At 37.2% G+C, this 23,297-nt stretch overlaps 2 protein-coding genes and 1 long non-coding RNA gene across 3 annotated transcripts in view; 1 reads left to right on the forward strand and 2 right to left on the reverse strand.

Annotated features, from left to right (window-relative positions):
* Positions 1-18,004, reverse strand: part of LOC105387411 (phosphatidylinositol 4-kinase beta) — a 32,897-nt gene extending 14,893 nt beyond the window's left edge. Inside the window, exons 1-2 of the mRNA XM_048623274.1 lie at positions 17,459-18,004; positions 1,194-2,046 (exon numbers count right to left, since the gene is read on the reverse strand). Coding sequence (XP_048479231.1) covers positions 1,194-2,046; positions 17,459-17,556 — 951 coding nt within the window. The 5' untranslated portion in view covers positions 17,557-18,004. The remainder of the gene's footprint in view (positions 1-1,193; positions 2,047-17,458) is intronic.
* A 1,899-nt stretch (positions 18,005-19,903) lies between these two features.
* LOC105380621 (dynactin subunit 6) lies at positions 19,904-21,212 on the reverse strand. The gene is made up of 4 exons (XM_011550212.3): positions 20,995-21,212; positions 20,739-20,909; positions 20,363-20,535; positions 19,904-20,278 (listed from the first exon to the last, which is right to left on the reverse strand). The coding sequence occupies exons 1-4, from the start codon at positions 21,003-21,005 to the stop codon at positions 20,058-20,060; spliced, it is 576 nt and encodes a 191-aa protein (XP_011548514.1). The 5' UTR covers positions 21,006-21,212; the 3' UTR covers positions 19,904-20,057.
* A 396-nt stretch (positions 21,213-21,608) lies between these two features.
* On the forward strand, positions 21,609-23,297 carry LOC125489000. The gene is made up of 3 exons (XR_007266655.1): positions 21,609-21,898; positions 22,259-22,366; positions 23,218-23,297. It is a non-coding gene; the product is annotated as an uncharacterized LOC125489000 (long non-coding RNA).

Consider the following 23,297-nt stretch of genomic DNA (forward strand, 5'->3'; position numbering starts at 1 on the left):
TTAAGCAATGTCGGCATTAAATCTATGTCTGTCTCTTTATGTCCGTATGCTGTCAAAGCAAGGCAGCGATAGATTTAATGCAGACATTAGCTTAAAGTTCCTATGTGTGAGTGTGAGAGACATCGTCGCCAAATAGGCAAGTCATAAAACATAAAAATGAAAATTTATATAGGTACCTAGCTTATTTTTTAACAGAAACCATTTACTTAAACGCTTTGACTATTACCCGTAAGCACTGTGTTTGTATCACAAACAAATTATTACTTTAGGTGCATTTAGTTAAATCTACAATTAGTCATCCTGTCATCACACTCTTCGACTCAGCCAATAAAGTCATTATGACATAGTTAATGTTTATCTCTTTTGTCTGTAATTGTTCGCATACATTGTATGTAGCATATAATAGGTAGGCGGCGCGTGCAATATTGGGATAATGAACTCATGTTTATAGAAACTACTTGCACACTTTATAATCTGCACATCTTACAGTATAAATATAATCAAATCTTTGATTGAATACTAAAACTTTCAGCATTCACCAGGTATTAATTTCCTGAATCGATATCAAAACTGAAACAAGTCACGGAAACGTTATTAATGCTTATAAACCTCGTACCTAAAGCTTGAACTTTGGTGACTAAAAGTTGTCTAGACATGGAGGGGGTCTAGCGCTAAGTGTCACAAGGTGAACGACTGCCAAATCGGTGCAGACTTCTAGACGAGAGGTTTCCGGCTAACATTCAGTTTGTTACCGAAAATATTATTAAACTTCGCTTGTGGCCATGAGAATTTTTGAAAATAGAAAGTTGATTTCAATCAGCAAGTCACGAATAATAACTACATGCTGTAAAATATATCCAATTCAGAACCTTGTCAGGGTTCTTTTCTACAATATACTAACTGCCAGTTTCAATAACTCTATCTACCGATGACTGGTATAGTTACTTTCATACTATAAAGAGATTTTGACGGGTTGTAATTTTTTATGTGTCAAAATAGAATGAAAGCCAGATAAGGGATAGATAGCTTGTGAACTTACTGGCAGTTTCAATTTAACTGTATATACCAGTCATCGGTATATACAGTTGAATTGAAACAGCCAGTAAGTTCACAAGTTATGTATCCCTTATCTATCTATCCAATTGTCTACCTAAACCTAGTACCTAACAAAACAAGCACATAATCCAACTCACTTGCACTTGCGGCGCGAGCCTCGGCGCTCCGCAGGAACACTGCTCGCCGCACAGACAGCCGTTGTCGAAGGCCCGCCCCGAGGCCAAGTCTCCCAGGTGCCGGGCCGAGGGCGCCGCCAGCCGCAGCGCCGACGCGTCCGACTGCGCGCGGTGGTGCGTGCGCCGCGCCGCCGGACGGATCTCCTCCGCCATTATGGAATCCCGGAGTTTAGTCGCCCGCGATCGCTTTGTTTCACCCCCGAATGCGGCTAACAGCCACGCCAGACGCAGAGAAAACTCCGCGCTCTGTTTACATCTGTGCACCATGTAGGGTTTTAACACGTCAGCTACATCCCCCATCTCAATGTACATAGTAGCGAGCTGCGGTAAATAGAAGTCGACGTCTTCGTGTGGGAACGAGAACAGCTTGTTGGCGAGGTAGGTCTGCACGCCCGGCTCCTTCGAGTTGAACAGGTACGAGATGGCCATGCTCATGTCGAAGAGCTTGCTCTCGAAGAGGCGCAGCAGGAAGTCCTTGTTGCGGGCCGTGTCGACGACGTACATGTGCGTGTGTGTCTCGGAGAGGTCGGGCGGGTCGGGCGGCTTGTCGGCGTCCTCGGGGTTGCCGGAGTCGAGGGACTCGCGGGAGCGCGCGGGCGCGGGGGCGGGGGGCGCGGGCGGCGGCGCGTCGGGCGGCGTGTGGATGCCGGAGTCGTCGGAGCCGGCGGGCGCGTGCAGCCCCCCCGCGCCCCCCCGCGTCTCCGGCGACGTGGGCGTCATGTCCTCGGGGATCCGCTGCAGCACGGAGTCCAGCGAGCGGTTCCGCTGGTGCCCGCACGCCGCCGCGCCCGTCCCGCTGCCGCCGCTCACATGCCTGTCGACAATTAAAAACAACGTTGTAAACTTTGTCCACATTTCCTGCAAACTCAGTAGAGGTCAAGCATTTGCACACCTGTCGTAATTGACGGAAACGAATTCCGTTTCAATTAAAAAGTTCACAACTTTGACCATATTTAGTCCGATTTCACCGGTCCAGCTGCAAATTAATAAAGTGCTTTCACACGATTATGACATTGAGTTTAATGGATAAGCACACGTCCACTAGAGTCCGCCCTCCTCGGACAAGTCGCAGCGAGGGTACTATATCTATTCTATTCTATTCTCATAGGGGGTGAAGTTCCTGTACGTGGCTCTCTCGAGTGGAACCTTTGTACATATCCCCTTGATTTCAGCTCAGCCAGCCTAGCTCCCGAGTAAACTGGAGTAGCAGGCCTGGGTGTTGTAATAGCTGAGGTAGGTTACTATATCATAATGGCTAACACTTGCACATAATTAATTCGAGCGCGCATTCGGCGCACGACCGGCCGACGACGCTACACTCAACTATTTTACGTAACTAAGCAGACACGCACAGCGGCATACCATTCTTATATGGATCATATTATTACGCAGCTATGTTGACTAACATGCTGGTTTTGATCAATCGCAAGGCTAGGAAGAAGAGCTGAAAAGTTTTCGTATCGCGATAGTTGCGCTCTGCATGCTACGGCCTACGCTATGAACAAACGTAGTATGAGGTAGATATGGCTTAAGACAGCTTTGGACTGAAGGTTGGTGGATGTTGTCAGTGCTGTGCGCATTGAATGGGCAACGCGTGCGTAAATGTCACTTGTGCAAACAGACGTAGGCATTGGAATGAAAACTTCTTTATGTTCAGCAATGCAAGCACATTTTACGTAAGCCGTGTTATGGTGAAAACTGCTCCTTTGTTTGCAAAACATTCAACTTCACATTTTACTACAGACCCCAGAAATAAATTATGCAATTTGCCTGTAAAATATTTTATTTATGCAATCCTCACAAATTTGCATAATGCTAGAAAATCTTGTAAATAAATATGTAGGTAGACAAAACATAGTTTTAGAATTTCACACGATTTCGAGACAAAACAATCGGCTACCCAATAAAATGAACAATAATAATAAGTAAATGATAACAAATATAGGTAATAGGTATGTCGACCACACATCTATTGTTTGCTTTTTTATAATTTTATACAGGTAGGTGCACCGTGCGTTTATTATTTGCACCTCGATAACGATTATTATTATTATATTGTAGAAATAATAAGGTTTAATTCAAAACAAAGTGATTTGCTAATTTAAACAATATACACGTGCCGAACAATGATTACGGGGCAGCAATGATTATTATAAAGGCCAAACACAATAAAACACTTTGTTAGAATCAATACCATACAACAACCCGGAGCACACATTACAGCCAATCAGCGATCACCTGTCAAGAGACAGTTGTATGAAATCCTCAAGGGGCACGCGCCTTACATAACGCGGATAAACAAACGCATAGCTGAGCGTCCGGAGAAAGCGGCCGACGACCTCAAAAGCTCATCAACACACTGCACCGGCCAAATCTAATGGGCAGCCAATACGCACAGGTATCAAGGCGGCAAGGCTATTCTCGACATAGTCGCGTAATCAGGAAAGTATAGGAAGTGGGTTCTCAATGAGCGAACATTCCATACGAGGGCAGCGGAGCGTGCCTGAGTGGCCGGCGCGTTATCGCTTCCAGTTTATTTCTGTGGCATTATCGGAATAGCTCGATGCTGGCCAGATGTCTGGCGATGATTACACTCGGCTGGAGGCACGCTGCTCCACGCCACGGACCGGCGGCGCTAATGACCACCGTCGTAAACAACGCTAATAGTTGTAAACCGAATAGTGGACGCGTACACGTCGAGACTGCTCCAGTTTGCGCGTTCCGCATGAGAAGTGCCCTTTTGACCGACCGACGCCTACCACCTTTTTATATTTTATTACTACTTTACGAGCGCTTCAGTCTACGTCCGAAATAACAAACTGGGAGCGAAAATAAAACAACACGCGTGAGACAGTAAAACTCAGCGTGAGTCTGGGAAACGAGTTTGTTATGGAAAAAGATGGCAGAAAAAGCAGCACAGTAGACCGTATCTATAATCTATCTACATTTCTTTCGACTGGTAAGGCTATGGCCATAATGTGTTCGAAGGTGGGCGTTGTGTGGCATTCTAGTCCATCAGAAAATACTAAGAAGATTAGGCAGTCATTTTTTATCTTCATAATAGCTTTGTACAACCTACACTCGTCCTACTCGTGCTCAACTGACAAGGTCCGGTTATACACATTAGCATTTCGCTCTAAAGACCTCGCTTATCTCAAGAACTATTATATAGCTTGCTATTTTTTCTTTGAAATACATTCTGCAAAATGGCCAGCATTTGGTTTGAATGGACGAACGTCATAACTAGGTATGTATTTGGGTCACACGAACAGTCTCGATAGATTTCATAGTTATCTGAGCATTCGCAGTCGCAGTGACCTCGCGTGCCGGGCTGACCCTATGGACTGAACGATTTGACCCAACGTCTTCGCTGTTGCATAATGGTCTATGGTCACGTATTTAGACCGCTCAGAAATTGATTTCGCTCAATGTCAACGAAAGTATACCTTATATTGTTTTCATTCAAATTCAACAGTCTTGTTATTGTGCATTTCAAAATAAGCCATCATATCGGGAGTTATAATATAACATATACTATGCTAAGTTGCAACAGCAAACCTGATTCATCATCGGTATGTGTATTTCAAAACAAAACTATTGACCATGTTAAAAACAGATTGATGTCAATTTAAAACAGACCCGTGTCGTGTAGAACATTACACGTCCCTGCTAAGTTGCAAACTACAATTAACCCGAGTGTCATTTTAATAAATAGTGGACACGGTACGCGCATCGCTTCAGATAATGATTGGTGTCTATTCTAATGGCCGACAACTCAGCACCATCTGCTACGTAATAAGCTCTACATTCATACACATTTAAACCATTTAACATTCCATTCCAGCGATTATGCATAGTACGCGCACGCCGCGAGTCATTGATACTTCCGCAGTAGTATCCATGTTTGAACCAACTAATATTTATAACTCGGACGTCGAATAGCATTTTAATTAATGTTTGCCAACGACTTTAACTGGTTAGCCGATAATAATCAACGCCACAAATACAAACGCATGTAGGTACTTATTATAATAAAACACAAGGTTTATCTTCGTCTAGCTAGAACTCTATATAACTGTTCCCACGGCTCCAACTCGTTCTAGTCTTACAGTCCAACGAGAGGCGCCGATTTCCAATACAGTGAGAGTGTCCAAAAAAATAAATGTTCTAAGATAAATTCGCAGTATTATCAAGAGTAGCTTCTGACTGACGTCAACAGACACAATAGTGAGGAATATTGCTGATTCCAATCAGCTCGGGTCAACCTCGCATTGTTTGATGAGCTACCTACCTGTAGTAGACGTAAGAGAAAGTGTTTGTAACATTGTAACCTAGAAAATTTGAAGACAACACAACACAAGTTAAAAACACAAATTATATCTCGTTAATTTGTAGAGAATGTTAGCATCTAGTCTTTTGCACAATTATACATTTTATAATGTGCAATGTAGAGTTAAGTAAATAATGATAATTAACAAACGCGGATATAATAAATCGCGATTTGAAAGGCTGTATAAATAGAAATATCTAGATTAGATTACGGATCGGGGTTGCGTGAGTTTACGTTCACCATTTGATAACCTTGATTAGGCGATCCAGTTTTAAGAGTATTATTGGATGCAGATTGCTGCTTAATTAAGTTGCAACATTTTACATAATCTGTCATATCCTGTAATAGAGAAGTGTTTTCCTCTACGCTAGAAAACCGCCTGCTATGTAATCTAACAAGCTTATGAAAGGGATAATTAAGGGTTTAACATGCAGATACCTAGTTACATATAACATTTTCACTTCCAACTTTTTACTTGTTATACTATTTACCTCTACGTGTGATGAAAGTATCTATAGGATGTCAATGCATATTATCATTTAATTGAGGATTATTTAAAACTAAAGCAAGTTTTTCCACTGATGTCAGTGGCCCAATTGTAGATTCAATCGTCAATCGTCAAGGGTTATCAATTACAAACCGGAATAAGCCAATTAAAACTAATAACTTTATATTCACCTGATGCCATTTTTGATTTTATGCGAAGTACATACCTACCTTTTATCATAAAGTTACATAAAAGCTATTTATTAGGACCTGAAAATATTACTAAAAAGTCATCTGTTATAAAAGGATTAAAAAGTAAAATAGCAAATTATAAAACTTCAGAGCTAAATGAAGCTGTATATGCACGTGACTTGTTAGTCTGTTTCCATAATTATAATTAGGCTGAACATTTTTAGGTTAACTACTAGCAGTCGTCCAAAACATTACAAACTGGTAAGCCAATTATGTTTTACGAAACTCACCTTGAGATGGCACTATGTATCGTACTAATTCCAAGCAAAATTCGACCTTCTTGTAAAGGAGTCAAGTGTGTCTCAGATGAATTTCTTATGAGCTTGTCTTAACAGTATGTAGGTATAATATTATGTACTAAACTTGTCAAGGATACCAAGCGGTTCCCTATATAATATATAGCTGTTCCCGCGCGCTTCGCTTCGCCTTAAAAAGTTTTCCCGTGGGAATTCCGGGATAAAAAGTAGCCTATGTTCTTTCCCAGGGTCTAGACCGTATGTATACCAAATTTCATTCAAATCCGTTCAGTAGTTCTTGCGTGAAAGAGTAACAGACAGACAGACAGACAGACAGACAGACAGACACAGTTACTTTCACATTTATAATATTAGTTAGGATTATTACGAATTGGTTCGCACAAAAAATACGTCGCTAAGATACAGTACATACCTACCTATATTTATTTACAACATAATAATTTCCATATATCTCAATATTATTAGATACAAGTAACTGATAAAATGAAAAGTTAATACCGGTCGTAATTTTGCAGTTTGAGAATTAAACAAATTACATAAGTAATAAGATAAAGTCTGTGAAATATGATAGATAACGTTCAAAATACACATAAAGCAAGCATGTAAAAGCAATTCTGATACAGATTCACCGTGGTTTTGAATATTATCTTGAATGTCTCTATACAGGGACAGCCATACTGAGAAATCTTTACTATTGAATTTTAAAACCCCGTACGGCCGTACATCTAACATGTCATACACATCAGCGTAAATCGTCAATAATAGACTCCTGAACTGTCTGGAGTCGCTGAAAGTGAAAAGTGCGATAACCTTCTCATGTGGTCTCACCAAAACTTAAACTAACAGGGGTACTGTGCAGTGTGCACTAATCATTCCCTGGGAACCTGACACGCACGGTGACCCTCTAGCACTATTTTGTATCTATTATTATACATTATATTCCATGTTGATGCCATTAATAAAAATACCGCAAGCCCAGCATACGGGCATGCATTCTTAATTCAATCAAGCAAATAGCTATGGTGGTAAATTTGTTGAAATATTCGTTCATTTCTTATTCTAAAATAAAACGAGTTTACCCGCATCGCTCTTCAAACGCCGGTTTTGGCTGTTACGTTCACGGCTTTCGAGATTTCACGTCTGGATAATACAATATTTAAGATATCAAGAACAGATGTTAGCCTACAAATTACAACCATTCGTAATTTCCGACTTTAGGATTCAAAAAAAATCCATTCCATTTAATAGAAGACTTTGAGGTAGCTATATACCATAAGTAGTATTTACTACGTATATTATAAGCAATATGGCAGATGTTTTTTATGTTATAAGTTTGACACGTTAATCTATAGACGTCTAGCACGCTAATGTAGTTTAGTTTAATGTTCATCATAATCACTGACCTTTCCATAATGGTATCCGTTTTTAGATACTGATCGAAGCCCATGAAAACCTTCGTTATGTTATTCGGAAGCAAGATAGTTACGGTTTAATATATTCAATACACATTATTTGTTACACCTTTTTACTAGTTTTTCTGTACCTCCTGTAGGCTGGCTGGTAGAGAAATGCTTTTAGCATTAAGTCCACCTTTTGTACACTTATATTTCATTTTTGTTCAATAACGTATAAAATAAATAAATAAAATTATTATATTATATGTAACAGCTTCGATAACATACAGTTCACTTCTAATTTTACTTTAACGAGATAATATTAGAATATTAATGGGAAAATTGCTTTCTCGAAATCTCGAGAGACACTAATGATGAGAGAAACGATAAGATAAAATCTTATCAACATCACTTTAACATACAATCTATACCTATGTGAAAAGAAATATGACTCAAGTATTTTTATTTAGTAAGAAATGATAATAAAAATGTATATCGCAACCATACGTATACTACTAGCAATAAGTCGACACTCACCGTTAAAGTAAGCAACACATTGCAAAATTAATTACACTATTCGTAACAAGGTCGACATTTAGGCTGCCTGTCCACCAGAGCGGAGCGGGCTAGCGGAGCGGTGTGCGAGGTAAAAATCTACCAAAGAAATTGGTAGCACATCAGCAGAATTTTACATACCTTTCCGCTAGCCCCCTCCGCTCTGGGGGACAGGCAGCCTTAGGTCAAAAGGATTTTATTTAGCGCCAGTTTTAAAAATACCTCCAAAGACAACAAAAAAACCACGCAGCACAATTTTAGTGTCGCAGCGTGTGATGTGCGTTTGGCTTTTTTTAGACGCGAAGATTGAGCGTCATCATCGTTGCATTTGTATGGATTGCGGTTTTTTTTTGCCACGTTTGTGTGCGCAGCTGCCTCGCATCTGCTCGAAAGTTGGCCATGATTTTGCAGGAGGGCACATTGTTTTTGTAACAAATCGATTCACTGGATATACTTACTCAAGTTATAATGAACTATTCTGAGTATTCTGACCCATGATCCCCGGAAGGTATAGTAATGTATTTTTTTGTAAAGCGATAAGAGCTATTGAATCTAAGTAACATAAATAACGTTTTATTTTACTGTTGGTATGGGACAATGAATCCGACACGAGGCGCGATAACATTATGACTATTATGTGTATTTTACGACTGTGAGTCAATCTCAATAACATAGCAAGAAACTGGGAAACTAACTACTAGGTATCTGCTATTCTGCTTAGTATTTTTTACAAGCATATATCCCGCTTTCTCCAGCCGAGAAACAAATCATAAAAAACTTAATACATTGATTGATTATTTCCACATTTTATAACTTAATTGAACCATTGTGGTGTGTAAATCGAGTATTTATATGCCCAATTGATTTTTATTGAATTAATAGGTTCCTTCCTTCAATTGAAAACGGATAAACGAATATCACATCACCTAACTGTTACTTAAAACACGAACATTTATGAATATGACTATGTTTTGTTTGTTACTCTTTCACTACCTAATAAATTACTAAACGAATTTACCTATAGTCTTATATATAACATCATAATGTATAAGTTTGGTCTATGGTATAGACGAATATCGGATCTGCGGATGATACCAATAGGCGATACCTGTAGGTATCGGCGTTTTTCTTGCCTTTTTAGGTTAAGCTAGCACCGTTTATAAAGGGTTTATTAAACCACCCACACTGTAACACGGTCAGGCGCTGGTTTGATTGAATTAAGATCGAGGTTCATTGCTCGACAGCGCTCGTCTTCACAATCGATACGGATTAGTGCTACTTGCTGGACTCTAACAAAGGCAAGAGGCCTATGTTTCGTATGTAGGCCAGACGTTATGTTTCTTTAGAGAGGTATTTAGGTATATATCCAATCTCTATATTATCTCTTTTAGGTAAACAACAAGAGTAATAATGCTACATAAGATTTATCGTATTTACCTTCCTTAATTCAACTGAGTAAACAAAAGGGTAGCACGGGGCGCAAATAAGACGTGAAAAAAGTTCTCCGTCGCGCTCGCTCTTGAGGCTGCGCCATATCAGTGAGCGCTATGCAAAACTTTTGTCATATCTTAATTGCACCCCGTGCTAGCCCTTCAGGTGTGTAATAATCATATCCTACTAGAATCAATAACAGATACATTTTGGATGGGACGCCATTTACCCTAGGATCGACGACTTTAGACAGGTATCCGGTAGTATGGTAGATAATCAAATTACATCGTAGAGGGCCGTGGTGATCTCATTGACGAAATACACTTATCAACATTTTACTGGGGTGCACGAAAGGCCGAGTGATGTATCAACTGTACTGTACTTTACACGTCTGGCTGACCCTGGGCAGTCAGCGAAACGCTATTCTATCTGGCTATCACGTTGACAAACCCTAGACGCGATCAGAAGGGCTAGCACAGGGCGCATTTAAAACGTGACAAAAGTTTTGCATCGCATTCACTCACATCGCGTAGCCACAAGAGCGAGCGCGTTGGCGAACTTTTGTCACGTCTTAATAGCGCCCCGTGCTACAGGGCCTAGTCTCGTATTTCACCGACACGCTAAGAATAATAAGATCTTTTTTCTTGGTCTAAATAAAGGTCTGCTAGTCAAAAAAGGCATCAAGGCCATCTCAGATTCTCGTGTGATTGAGTCACTTCCTTTCACCAATTACGTTCTAGTGGATTTCAGATTAACTGTATAAAAATCCCTTGAATGTAATAGGAGGTAATTATAGTAACGACTTCCTATGTAAACAATAGAATTAAAGAAGACATTATGAAACTTGTCGAGTTGTGTGGAACCAAGGTGTGTAAGGTGGATACACACACAGAAGTACACACACACACACACACACACACACACACACAAAACATGCATTTTGGAATGGAGATAATATTAATATTTGTACTTAAATTATGCTGGTAATGATAAGCTCTACATGTTGTTGTTTATAAATACTTATTTAGCTAATTTCCAACTACCATTATCCTTCCCAGTACTTACCACTAAAACGGGTAAGTGACCTTTAGCCCCAACTATAACAATGAACTTAATAAAAGCCTTGCCTCTAAAGCGAAAAATCAGATGAACTACTAGTGGTGTATTTTTATTTCGACGCATATTTTCCCTTCTTTCATTCTATTCTATTCCACCGCGGCTTTTGTTCACAACGGAAAAACAATGGCATGAAACACGAATCAAATAGATTTCCTACCAATTTTATGAAAATACCTTCATACTTGTCATATACCAAAGATATACATATAGATCTCTATATTTCTGCTTGAGAAACACAACTAACTTAATCAAACAGTTGAGAGACAAGTAGAAAGTGGTGTAATCGTATACATACAACGTAAGAAACCGATCTCATTCCTGATTTCCCATGTACTAAGTAAGTACCCGCGTACATTAAAGATTTCTAATAGACCATAGCAGTAAATATAATAATAATAAATTTCTTTATTAGATTCAAAAAAGTACAAGTTACTAAAACTAAGATCCCTAGCTCCCCCACTAGGATACCCTGTGTTGGGGGGGCCAGTCTCTTTCGTACATTGTAACAGTTAATAATAAGGTATAAGTTAGACTTATCAAAGAAATAAATAAGCAATAATAATGTAGGTAACTTAGAATTGTACATAGTTTTTGTATCTTATCATCTTAATTTATAGTTATTATTTGATGATGTTTGTGTGTAAGTGTGTGTGTGTGTGTATGTATGTGTGTGAGTGTGTGTGTGTGTGTGTGTGTGTGTGTGTGCGAGTTAGAGAGAGTGCGTAAGTGTGAGTATGTGAGAAGAGTTTGAATATGTTAGTGCATGTAAAGTATATGTAATGTAAGTTTATGTTTGAGGGTATGTTTATTACTGTGCGTGGAAATAATGAATTGAAAGACATATATGTGTGCACCAAAGAATATAAATAACCATAATAAATTACAACTCAATTAGGTTACAAAAGGCGGTCTTATCGACAGAACATTTATAAATAATACTGGTCTGAATAGCATTTAATTCATTCCCCCAGCTGATGCTGATGTCACTGAATAAATCAGAGCTGTAGCAACGCATTGTATTGAACCGACCTTGTCCACAAGACCACAACACTACTCACCGAAAAAGCGCTTTTTTTAGCACTTCCGTGTGAAATAAAGTATCACTTTTAGTTAATACATTTAAAACAATATTTAGTCCGAAAAACTTATTTCATATTTTTATTTCAGGTGGTGCTTATTAAATTGCAGGAGCTCCGAACGGTTTTAAACGATTTGACTCTCATACAGCGTAGGTATTTGCGTAAAATCTGTAGGTACATATTGTTTTCGGGTTCTCAATATAGTTTTAGTTGGTCTTAGCATTTTAAATAATTTTATTTTGTTCTTGGGTAGGTACTATGACAATCTACCTTGGTAGATTAAATTACCACCTACTTTGCTATTGCCGCAATGTCTACTCGAAACGTCGTCGTTTGAACTATCTCCCTCTTTCGTAAACGCTTCGAGCGCGTCGGTTCTATTGACAAAAGAGTCTTGTGACCCCCCTTCAGTCTACAGTACAGTAGCTCAGGACCACTGATTGATCACATCCGTCCATTGTATCACTCCCTCTTTCATACTCACTCTGATTACGTCACTATCGTGCCGACATTGTTGCCAAATGGAGCTGGATGGTTTATAAAAAGATACATTTATAAGGGACTGGGATCTTATAAACTAAATTGGATTAACAAGCATGATAATTATAATACGGTTTATGCGTGATGGTAGCCTTTCCGGACATATTTTAATATGGCAGCTGATTCAGCAAGCTCAGCACAGCTTGTGTTCTAGGGCAATGTTGTTGTCTTAATACTTTTTTTGAGAAAAAAGACTATCTTGATCTCATGCGCGTTATTGTGACATATAATATATGATAAAGTAATTTTGTTGGTCTTATTTTCTAATATTGGATGAGTTTGAAAATTTGCATTACATTTACATAATATTTGGACCAATTATAACTTTAAATGATTATGAACATACATGTTTTTTTTACATACACGATATGATTATTTAAATTTTATCAGAAGTTACTGGAACGGCTACAGATGCGACAACAGTAGGATGGCATGCTACTAATTTCACAAACTACTGGCAATTTACCAGTCTCCTTCAATTTTAAACTAAGACACAATAGGTTTCGCTACAACATTCTCCGTAATTTTATACATATTGTTTAGTAGTTTAATGCCTACATTTTCTTTAATTCGAAGTTTTCTTGTAACAAACAAATCATACTAGCTAAATATGTAACCACGATACCTAATTGACCTACCTTCATTAGATTAAGACCATTATTATATCAAGTAGCAAATGTTTTTCATATGTTTTGGTTTATGTAATTACTTAATTGATTGTTTCCCGGCCAAATACACTCATTGTGTTAATTTCTATACATATCAGAATTAGAATCAATTCAGGCAAACATGAATACCGTCCAAAATCCTTCACAACAAATTAATTAACCTATCTGCGACATTGAGATTTTTTTACCTTTAAAAAACCGTGGGTGATCTGGCAGGTGGTGATCAACAAATATAAATAAGGCTTCCGTTCCGTGAAATAATATAATGTAGCTGTTTAGAAGAAACGAAATAGCCAGATCGTATGTTGGTACGAGAAAATGTAACAAGATCATCCAACGACATGCATTGAATTGGTTTGAAAGATAAGTTACTTACTAACTCGAAGGGTGAATCATGAATGAGGGTCAAAGTGATAGTAGTGATTCTTATCAAACCTACTGACGGAACTCAATGGCAAGAGATAATTGTTAATTAACATGACGAATTCTTGGTGACTCATCCCACAGCGCAGCAAATAACTACAGTGGTTACTCGCCAGGAAGTAATGCAGTAGAGAAGAAAATAATACCTTGAACTTGAAGACGACATGCCTGAAGGTGAATAAAACGACAACTTTTTGTCTAAATTCGTCTGCGGAAGCCGGGAGGGAAAATTACCATGGATCATTAAACATTGGAGTATTTTTACGAGTCAATGTCACGTGCAGGCAAAAAGCCTGAGCCTCAATTATTTTAAAGGTCTTACTTACGAAGCCGTAAGTGAACAAATTCGCTAGTGAAGGTCGTACACAATTCGCGCTAGCATTCAGCCACTGTAATCCATTTTAGACCAAGTAACGCGATAACTTTGTGAGGTGTTCCCCAGGGGAATCCAATTATACGGTGGTTATTCCAAAACGTGCCCGGATTGATTTACAGATTTAAAGTAAACAGTTCATACCTAAGAATACACACTGGGAATGGAATGCTAGCAGGCTTATTACTCGTGTTACCGCCATAGTGTGCTTGTAATGTTTTAATACTTTCATCATTTTTCATTTCATCTTGTATTATTTTGATCGAAAGGTGCTCCTAAATTTTAAGATACGCGCAATGGTAGGCTAATAATAATGTGAAAATTATCAAAGGAATAAGCGCAAAATACACATACACACACATCTTTACATATGAAATCTAGCTATACTAGCGTTTGCTGTTCAAATGAGATTATTATCTACAAAAATAATTAAGTACATAGCTACATGTACACAAGAAATATTTCTGATGGTCTTTTTTTTAGAAGCCGCCCAGCTATCCCCACACAAAAATATAGGCATTAATCCATCTACTCTCGCCTAGTCTAATCATCGTCGATGCGTTTTATAGCGTCGTGAGTCACGTGAGTGAACAAATAAACTTTCGTATAATTAAAGGAGGTATTAAGAGCAAAGATATGGATTTACATAGTAGATATAATACTAAATATACTCTGCTCGATAAGTTACACTGTATGTATAATGTGTTAAAGATCTGGAAACCTCGATCGGCCACTTTCGGTTCGCGTAGTAACTTTTACTTTCGCCTTCAAGCTTCAATATCGGACATTCACCTGCTACAGCTATAATAATTTCTTACCAGTTCCCTTAAAAGTTAATTTTACAAAAAGGTTGATCACAGGTTCATCGCATCACAGGTTTTATCCACCTTTAAAATAGGAACTGATACATTACGAAAAATAAAAGTTGATTCATTGTTATTATAATTTTGGTAGGTGGTGTGGTGTCTACTGTCTAGGTTTATTTTAAATGGGTTCCGCTCATCTCGCATAATCTTTATTGACCAAAACTCATTTCGCATAACTCGTATGGTCTAAACTTTTTTGGCCGAACCATCACTTTGCCAAGACTTATGTGGCATAAGGCTCGTTTCGTCTAAAACTCTTTAGGCACAATCTCTAAACACCTAAGTTTCGTTTGCTCAAATTTATGTTCGTCTATACCTATGTATAATCTTGTTTCTCCTAATGTTATCTTAATAAATAATATATTAAGTATGTAGTAAATGTACAAATTGTTTCATTTTTCTCCTACATCCCGAAAATCACGATATTGTATGATAAAAAAATCGAAAGTTAAAGACCAATATAATTATTACAAACCCCATGAGATCGAAACCTAAAAATAGGTGCGACGACGAGCAAAGCGAGGAGGAGCGTGTTAGGTGCACATGTTCATCAAAACCAAAGCGGAGCGCAGCGAAGCGGAGCGGAGCGTTTTCCAAACAGCGGAAACAATACAAGGCACCAGTTTGCGCTATGTAGGGAGACGCTCCGTCAAAGTTAAAGCCAAACGAATATTATTACTTTGTATAAACCTATGCCATAGCATTATTAGGCTATTCAAGATTTGGCAATACCATTATTAGGCTAAACAATGTTATGCGAAATAACTTTTTACCAAACGAGATTTATGCCATACGATTTTCGGCGTAACGAGGCTTTGACCAAACGTTACTATGCAATACGAGATTAGGCAAATAAATCTTATGCCAAAAAAGGTAGAACCATTTTAATTAGATTTTAACTAAATAAAGTCTCCTCACATACACACAGCTTTATACTTAGGTTATACCAATAGTACCAATACATACATACAAGAGTAGGTATAAAATTGATGCTATTGCTAATGCTGTCATATTTTTACAATACCTAGTAGGTACACAGTAAGAAAGAGACTGCAATAGATTTTAACAACTAGGAAAGGTACAGTAGTTGTTCAAAATAATTAGGTTATTGTAATGTTGGTTAGGGCATTCCACCATAAGTAGAGTAGAGCAGGTTTACTTTTAGACGTAGTGTAGTGGTTAGTGACCCTGACTGCTATGCCGAAGGTCCCGGGTTTGATTCCCGGCTGGGGCAGATATTCACTTAAAGACATTATTTAGTATGTATCTATCTATGTATTTGTGTAAATATATCAGCTGTCCGACACCCATAACACAGGGTCTGCTTAGCTTGGGGCTGGATGGCCATGTGTGAGATGTCCCCCATATTTATTTATTAGCTATTGTATATTGGCCACACTTAAATATGTACACAAAAATGATTTAAATCATAGAATATATTTATATGGTAGAATGTACTGTAAACTTCTTATGTATCATCACAATAGTCAACCATTATAGTTGTTAGTTTCACATCAAACATGTCAGTTCAGAATGAGCTCGCTCCACATGACCAATTGCCCAATGTGAAGATGTTGTTTATACTCCCTGACTGCCTCGGTTTCTACCACTTCAGTATAATGACCGTCTATCATTGTATGGGGTAATTTTGTAAAGTGCATGAATATTGAATATTATAACTAAGCTTTGTAACATTCATCCTATTACGAGTATTCAGGGTGATTTTTTTTTAAGTGAAATTTTGAAATGGATATTCTTGTACAAAAAATACTGAGCATTTAGACTAATAAAACATAACCTTATAATCAGGAGTGGTAGGATGGTGAAAGGTTTAGCAAACCAAAGTGCTATTTTATTTATTAACTGTTTACATTATTATTTAATGGTCCTTATGAAAATATAGTTTAGTCCTACTATTTCAGATCTATTTCTTTATACACTTTTTTAAAGCAGTAGTCATATCATATTATTATTTAAAATACATTTGATAATATCAAAACCTCCAGCTATAATCCCCACCGGGGATTCTTATAATGAGGGTTACTTTTGCAGATATTATGGATGTAAGTCTCAAATATAATCCTCACATTTTTTTATTATAAATCAAGAAGAAATCATTTTTATAAGTTTTTTTTAAATATTTTTTAACAATTTATGGCTAATTTTTTTTATTTTCAGAAATAGTTGTAATAAAATAGATAAGAAAATATGCCGCAGGTGGAGGGACATCTCAATTCCCAGTAGGTATACGCTTTCTATGACTGTGTCCTTAAAATTCACACAAGGTGTTTGAATCATGGTATTATTGTTTGAGTTTTTTTTTAAAGTCCAGCAGTGTAAGGTGTTCAAAGTAATAATTTAATCTGAGCATCTGAACATAACTAATGATCTTGATAAACCATTCTAATCATGTAAATAATAAAGAAGATAAGATAAAAATAATAAGAACCTACCTGAAGTCAAGGCTGAGATTTCTCGAGTGGGTGGCCACTTTGGCGCTTCTGCCTCCACCTTCACCCCTGCAGCCGTGCACAGGGACATCCTCCAACATGCTCACACTGCAAGATCAGCCACGGAAACAATAACCCATATCACGACACCCCACGATTACAATCAAAACATCAACATGGCGTCCAAAGTTATTTGGAATAGTGGAGATTTCTTCACAACGTAAACTTGCACGACACACTAGAACACAATACGATCAAAAGCAAATATTAATCGCTGGCTACGGTAAAATGTTTTTGTTTGTAAAAGAAAAACGGATCCGAAAGTAAACGACTATAAATCACTGCCCTAAAAACGATTGGGACGAATACCGTTTACAACTGATCACTAATTTTATGTCACTTGATATTAATAAACCGAAATAAAAGTGTAAAAATAAGTGAGAACTGAATAAAATAAATAAATGTCCCAAAATTAGAGAAATCGATGTTTTTCCAAACGAGACGACATTTTTTCTATTTTGTTGTCAGAACTAAACTTCAATCATTCGGTCTTTACTTCACTCATTTGCCCTACATGACTTCATTCACTTGTCAGATTAGTACTAATTCCGAGTACTCAAATGTGGCTAGCAGCAATAAAAAATACTACCACAAATAGTAAATTGCCCACGAGACTACAAGCGACCCTCCTGCTTTAAATTTGTACTGACTATGATACAGTGAAACTATTAATTCATGAAATTAATGTTTGAGGAACTAAAATTTTCAGGAGCCTGGCACCATTAGAAAAGAAACATAAAAGTCATAACAATTGTTTATGGCAGTTGGCGGTTGGCTGTTTTTTCAATTTTCTTATTAATGATTAGGATAATCTAGATAAAAACAACTATTTACGCTTGATTGCAATTAGGAAGAAGAAGAAAAATATTCGTAGTCAAGCTAGGGAAGTTATTTATCGAGTTTATATACAATGTTTAGCGGAACATGAAGCTGGACACAATGTTTACGCTCTTACAGCGTCTATGACGGGTATGTAACATTGTACAAATTGTAATAATTCATTTTTTATCAGTACCAATGCTTCATTTATCGATAAACCTAGGTTTAGAGCCCATGTCGAACATTGTTTACATACCGCTGGTTGTAGGTTTGAGCTGGTTTAAGTTGAGTCAAACCATAACATTTTGATACTTGAAGTTTTATTTTTTGTTTACTTACTAAATCTAAATTCTCATTCTGTAACTCTGTTTTTCTTAAGTGTAGTTTCAAATAAGCATTTTTAATTTTATTTTATACGAGTATCGGACAGTACCGTCTGGCATATTGCAAAAGAGGGCTCTATAATGGAATAATTTCTAACTCCTGGAAGAAACAGAACAGGCCGTCTAAAAAGAGAAATTGATGATTTTACTATGTGTGCCCTTCGTCAATCCGGATATTTTATACAGTTGTAATAACGTTATCTAAATAAATATTTATTGGTTTCACTATTAGCCTTCATATTAACACCTTCTAGCTTGAATAATGAGCTTTTTTGTGGATTGTAAGTTGTTTTTAAATACAGAAATAGGGTAGGTAGTCACAGGCAAAATTTCAAGTATCAAAGTCAGTTTTGTTTCGCTATATAGGGTTGCTACATGAAAGATAGCTGCGCCCTCATTTAATTTCAGGACTTTATAGTTTCACTGTACATCATGAGCCATATCGCCGTTTTTGAATGAGCATAATGAATTTAGAGTACACAATCTAGAATATCGATGCCGGTTTTCCTCATGATGTTTTACTTCAATCAAGCTGGAGATCTTTTTAACTCCTCGAGGATAGTCAAATTTCTCTGATTGGCAGACGTTGTCCGATAGCAGTCATCATAATCAGCCAGTAAGCGCTTTCCCAAGAATCGCTAAATCATTCTATCTTTAGGCTGCATCTCAACCAAGCACCTGTTGGTTCTCGGGCTTGACTTTTTATTGGATATTCACACTTGGCGAACACCGATTTAAATAGAAAAGGGTCGACCGATAAAAAATCGATCGAGATGGTGCATGGAGTTCTGTCTTCAACGAACGGGCGCAGGCGGGGATCACAGAGTAGGTAAATGGACAGACCCTACCATATTGTGGAAACACTGAGCTGGCAACACAGCTTTCCGAGTTTCCGCGCAAGGCGATTCTCTTCCTCCCACTTCCTCCTATCCTACACAAATCCAATCCATACCTTTTATTGTTTATTTCACTTCCCTGACCTCAATGATACATTTCTGACAAACTATAGTGCAAGTATGTGGTGTATGTATGGGATTAGGTTGTAGGCAAGCTAGGGTTCTGAAAAAAAAGGGAGAAGTATTCGGGAACCATACATACATACTACATATTGGACCATAATTCTTTACTAAAATAGGTAGCAATAAGTAAAAATACCTATAATTTTTATTTTAAAATGAAATCCTTATTTTATAGTGAAATAATCTTTAATTTATATTTAGTATTTATATGTATAAATAAGTTATAAGCCACAATATTATAAAGTACCTACTCTTTACATTAGATAATGTTTCAAGTAGCAAAGCTTTGATTTGTTATTATGAATGTTTGAAATGTAACTCCTATGGCTTTGGTGAGTCCTGTGACTGTCTAGTTGATGGTTGCCGCTTGTGAACATTGGGTTTCCGTAACCGATGGTAGTTGGGCATTACTTTGCTAAGAAAGTCTAGCTGCAGCAACTGTGATGGTTGTTTTTCTAAGGCTTCCCTTGAGTGATGGTCCGAGCCCCATATAACAGTATTGTCTGCTAATGTCTGAGGTGCAGTTAATTCACACAGTGCACCTGCAAAAGATATTAGATTATTGTTAGAACAAACACATTCAAAACAAATAATATGAAATAACCACGATAAAAAATAATATTTACCAATAACACAGCCACTCCCAATTTTGATGTCAACACCAACATAGGACTTGCATTCAAAGACATTGCTCTCCCCAATATGACCACATGGGGCTTCTAACTTACAACCCACTTCAAATACATTGTGAGCACCAATAAACAAAGGCTTTGGAGGAGTTTCCTGATCGTCACTTTTTCTGTAAATAAAGAATAACATTAAGTATAAGTAGTATCCTACACTCTAGACATTACATTCTAGATGTTACATTTCTAAACTTGACTACATGAGAATTGAAAGTCTTGCTAAACAACACTTCAGGCAATCACTGCTTAACTTGATTTAAACAAACTTCATTAACACAGAGTTTTAAGCAACACAATTTCATCACTAGAAACATACCTATGAATTATAGTGGCATACTCTTCGATGATGCAGTACTCAGCTATGATAATAGGCCCTCCCTCGGCTATGATAGTGACTCGGGGGTGGATTACTGTACCGCCGCCAATGGTGATGTCACCCTCTAGGGTGCAGTCTTCACACACCGTCGCGCCTGGTAGGATTTTGACACTGAAAACACAGAATGGTGCTTACCAAAAATACATAAAAGGATGATAAAAGGAGAAGAATAAAAATGATGTTCAAGTTTACTCACTTGTGGGACATGGTAAATTGGAAACTTATCACTTCGTAAACTTGGAAAAAGATTACAAAATCCTATATATATTTCCTCAGAGGCTATAAAGAGAGTATATTTTACTGTAAAATAGACGATTTAGTAAAGGATTTTAACACAACATTCAGCTAATTTATGATATTGTTCAAATTTATTTTGATTTTTATGCGATTTGATGGCAAATAGCCAAATACTGTGTTACCTAATCTGTGGACGGTGACAGATAGCGCAAGAAAAAGCAACAGAGCACTTTTTTTGTGTCGACCTCAGAATAATAATCGCCGCCGGCTTATGATGCAGAAAATTAAAAACATTACCTACCGCGACTTTTATTCTATCACTAACGTATACGTGAAGAAGTTAGTTTATTTAACACACGCATGTTTTATCATTTGCAAAGCAAAGTCTTACACACGCATGTTTTATCATTTGCAAAGCAAAGTCTTACCTATTTTTTAAAAATAAACTAATCAAGTCATCGGGAAATCAAACAGGAAATTTTAGATTTTTGTATAAGTCCCATCACTAGTATATCTTGCGGAGTATTTTTTTTATCTGTGGACTAGACTGTCACAGAACAGATACAGATATTATTGTGTTCTGTCAAGTTTGTTGTTGATATTTTCTCTCGCTGTGCTTTTATTTCGCGTTTTTCAGCAAACAACACTTAAATATTTGACTATATATTATTAATAATATCGATATAGATATGTCCCGATTATTATGTCTAAACTTACAGGACTTCTATTCAGGGCAAGATATTACAAGCGTGATACCATGCCCGAAATATGTGTGCATGTGCTGCCTTGCTACCGATGTCCGGTATATCAACTTATCTAGTTGTAAACATGCACATTTTCTAAATATGTGCATTAATATAAAGGTATGAAAGATTCCTTCAATTTAATATCACATATAGCCCATCAACTCATACTGAACCATAGTGGTGAGAAATTAATAGTCCAAGAGTCTCAGTATAGAGCTTCAGGGTATACTTACACAAAAAGGTTCCTGCTTGCGGCTAATGCTTCTACAAGGAGTATAAAAAAAATATCAAATCTCAATACCCTTTGTTTTGTCAGAAATTATTTCTATCACAAACTTATCACTAAAGCCAATAATTTGTTCAATGCTGCATGGAGATATTTTCCTAGGAGCGTCACATCACTCTGTCCTTGGTCTTCCCCATCATCAGTTGCTACTGCCGTCTGGATTTGCCATTCCATTTATAATTTTCTTTCAGGTGGAGCTACACAATCAAGTCATTTGCTATCATTGTCATAGACTCTTGATCAAGATAGAAGTATTTAGACAGCAAGTTGAAGATAGCTTATTTAAATTAACATCTCAGGTAATAAAATATACATTTATAATTCAAATTATGTGACATTATTATAATGATTTTTATAAGTACATATGAAATAAAAGGGTTCCGCTCATCTTGCATAATCTTTATTGACCAAAACTCATTTCGCATAACTCGTATGGTCTAAACTTTTTTGGCCGAACCATCACTTTGCCAAGACTTATGTGGCATAAGGCTCGTTTCGTCTAAAACTCTTTAGGCACAATCTTTAAACACCTAAGTTTCGTTTGCTCAAATTTATGTTCGTCTATACCTATGTATAATCTTGTTTCTCGTAATGTTATCTTAATAAATAATATATTAAGTATGTAGTAAATGTACAAATTGTGGTATTTTTCTCCTACATCCCGAAAATCACGATATTGTATGATCAAAAAATCGAAAGTTAACGACCAATATAATTATTACAAACCCCATGAGATCGAAACCTAAAAATAGGTGCGACGACGAGCAAAGCGAGGAGGAGCGTGTTAGGTGCACATGTTCATCAAAACCAAAGCGGAGCGTTTTCCAAACAGCGGAAACAATACAAGGCACCAGTTTGCGCTATGTAGGGAGACGCTCCGTCAACGTTAAAGCCAAACGAATATTATTACTTTGTATAAACCTAATAAACCTATGCCATAGAATTATTAGGCTATTCAAGATTTGGCCATACCATTATTAGGCTAAACAATGTTATGCGAAATAACTTTTTACTAAACGAGATTTATGCCATACGATTTTCGGCGTAACGAGACTTTGACCAAACGTTACTATGCAATACGAGATTAGGCAAATAAATCTTATGCCAAAAAAGGTAGAACCGAAATAAAATTTACAATTTATTTTAACAGAAGCCAGATAATCAAAACTTAGAAAATAATCGCTACAATTTAGTCTCCACAAAAATAGAAATCACAGATTCTAATTCAGA

This window comes from Plutella xylostella, chromosome 9 (assembly GCF_932276165.1).
Source record: "Plutella xylostella chromosome 9, ilPluXylo3.1, whole genome shotgun sequence".
NCBI classification, from domain to species: domain Eukaryota; kingdom Metazoa; phylum Arthropoda; class Insecta; order Lepidoptera; family Plutellidae; genus Plutella; species Plutella xylostella.

What these genes read in the sequence shown, in the direction of transcription:
- LOC105380621 (XM_011550212.3), bottom strand. An exon ending in TATGCCACTATAATTCATAG is followed by an intron (nt 20,536 to 20,738) that starts GTATGTTTCTAG and finishes CTTTATTTACAG; the next exon opens with AAAAAGTGACGATCAGGAAA. An exon ending in TGGGAGTGGCTGTGTTATTG is followed by an intron (nt 20,279 to 20,362) that starts GTAAATATTATT and finishes TATCTTTTGCAG; the next exon opens with GTGCACTGTGTGAATTAACT.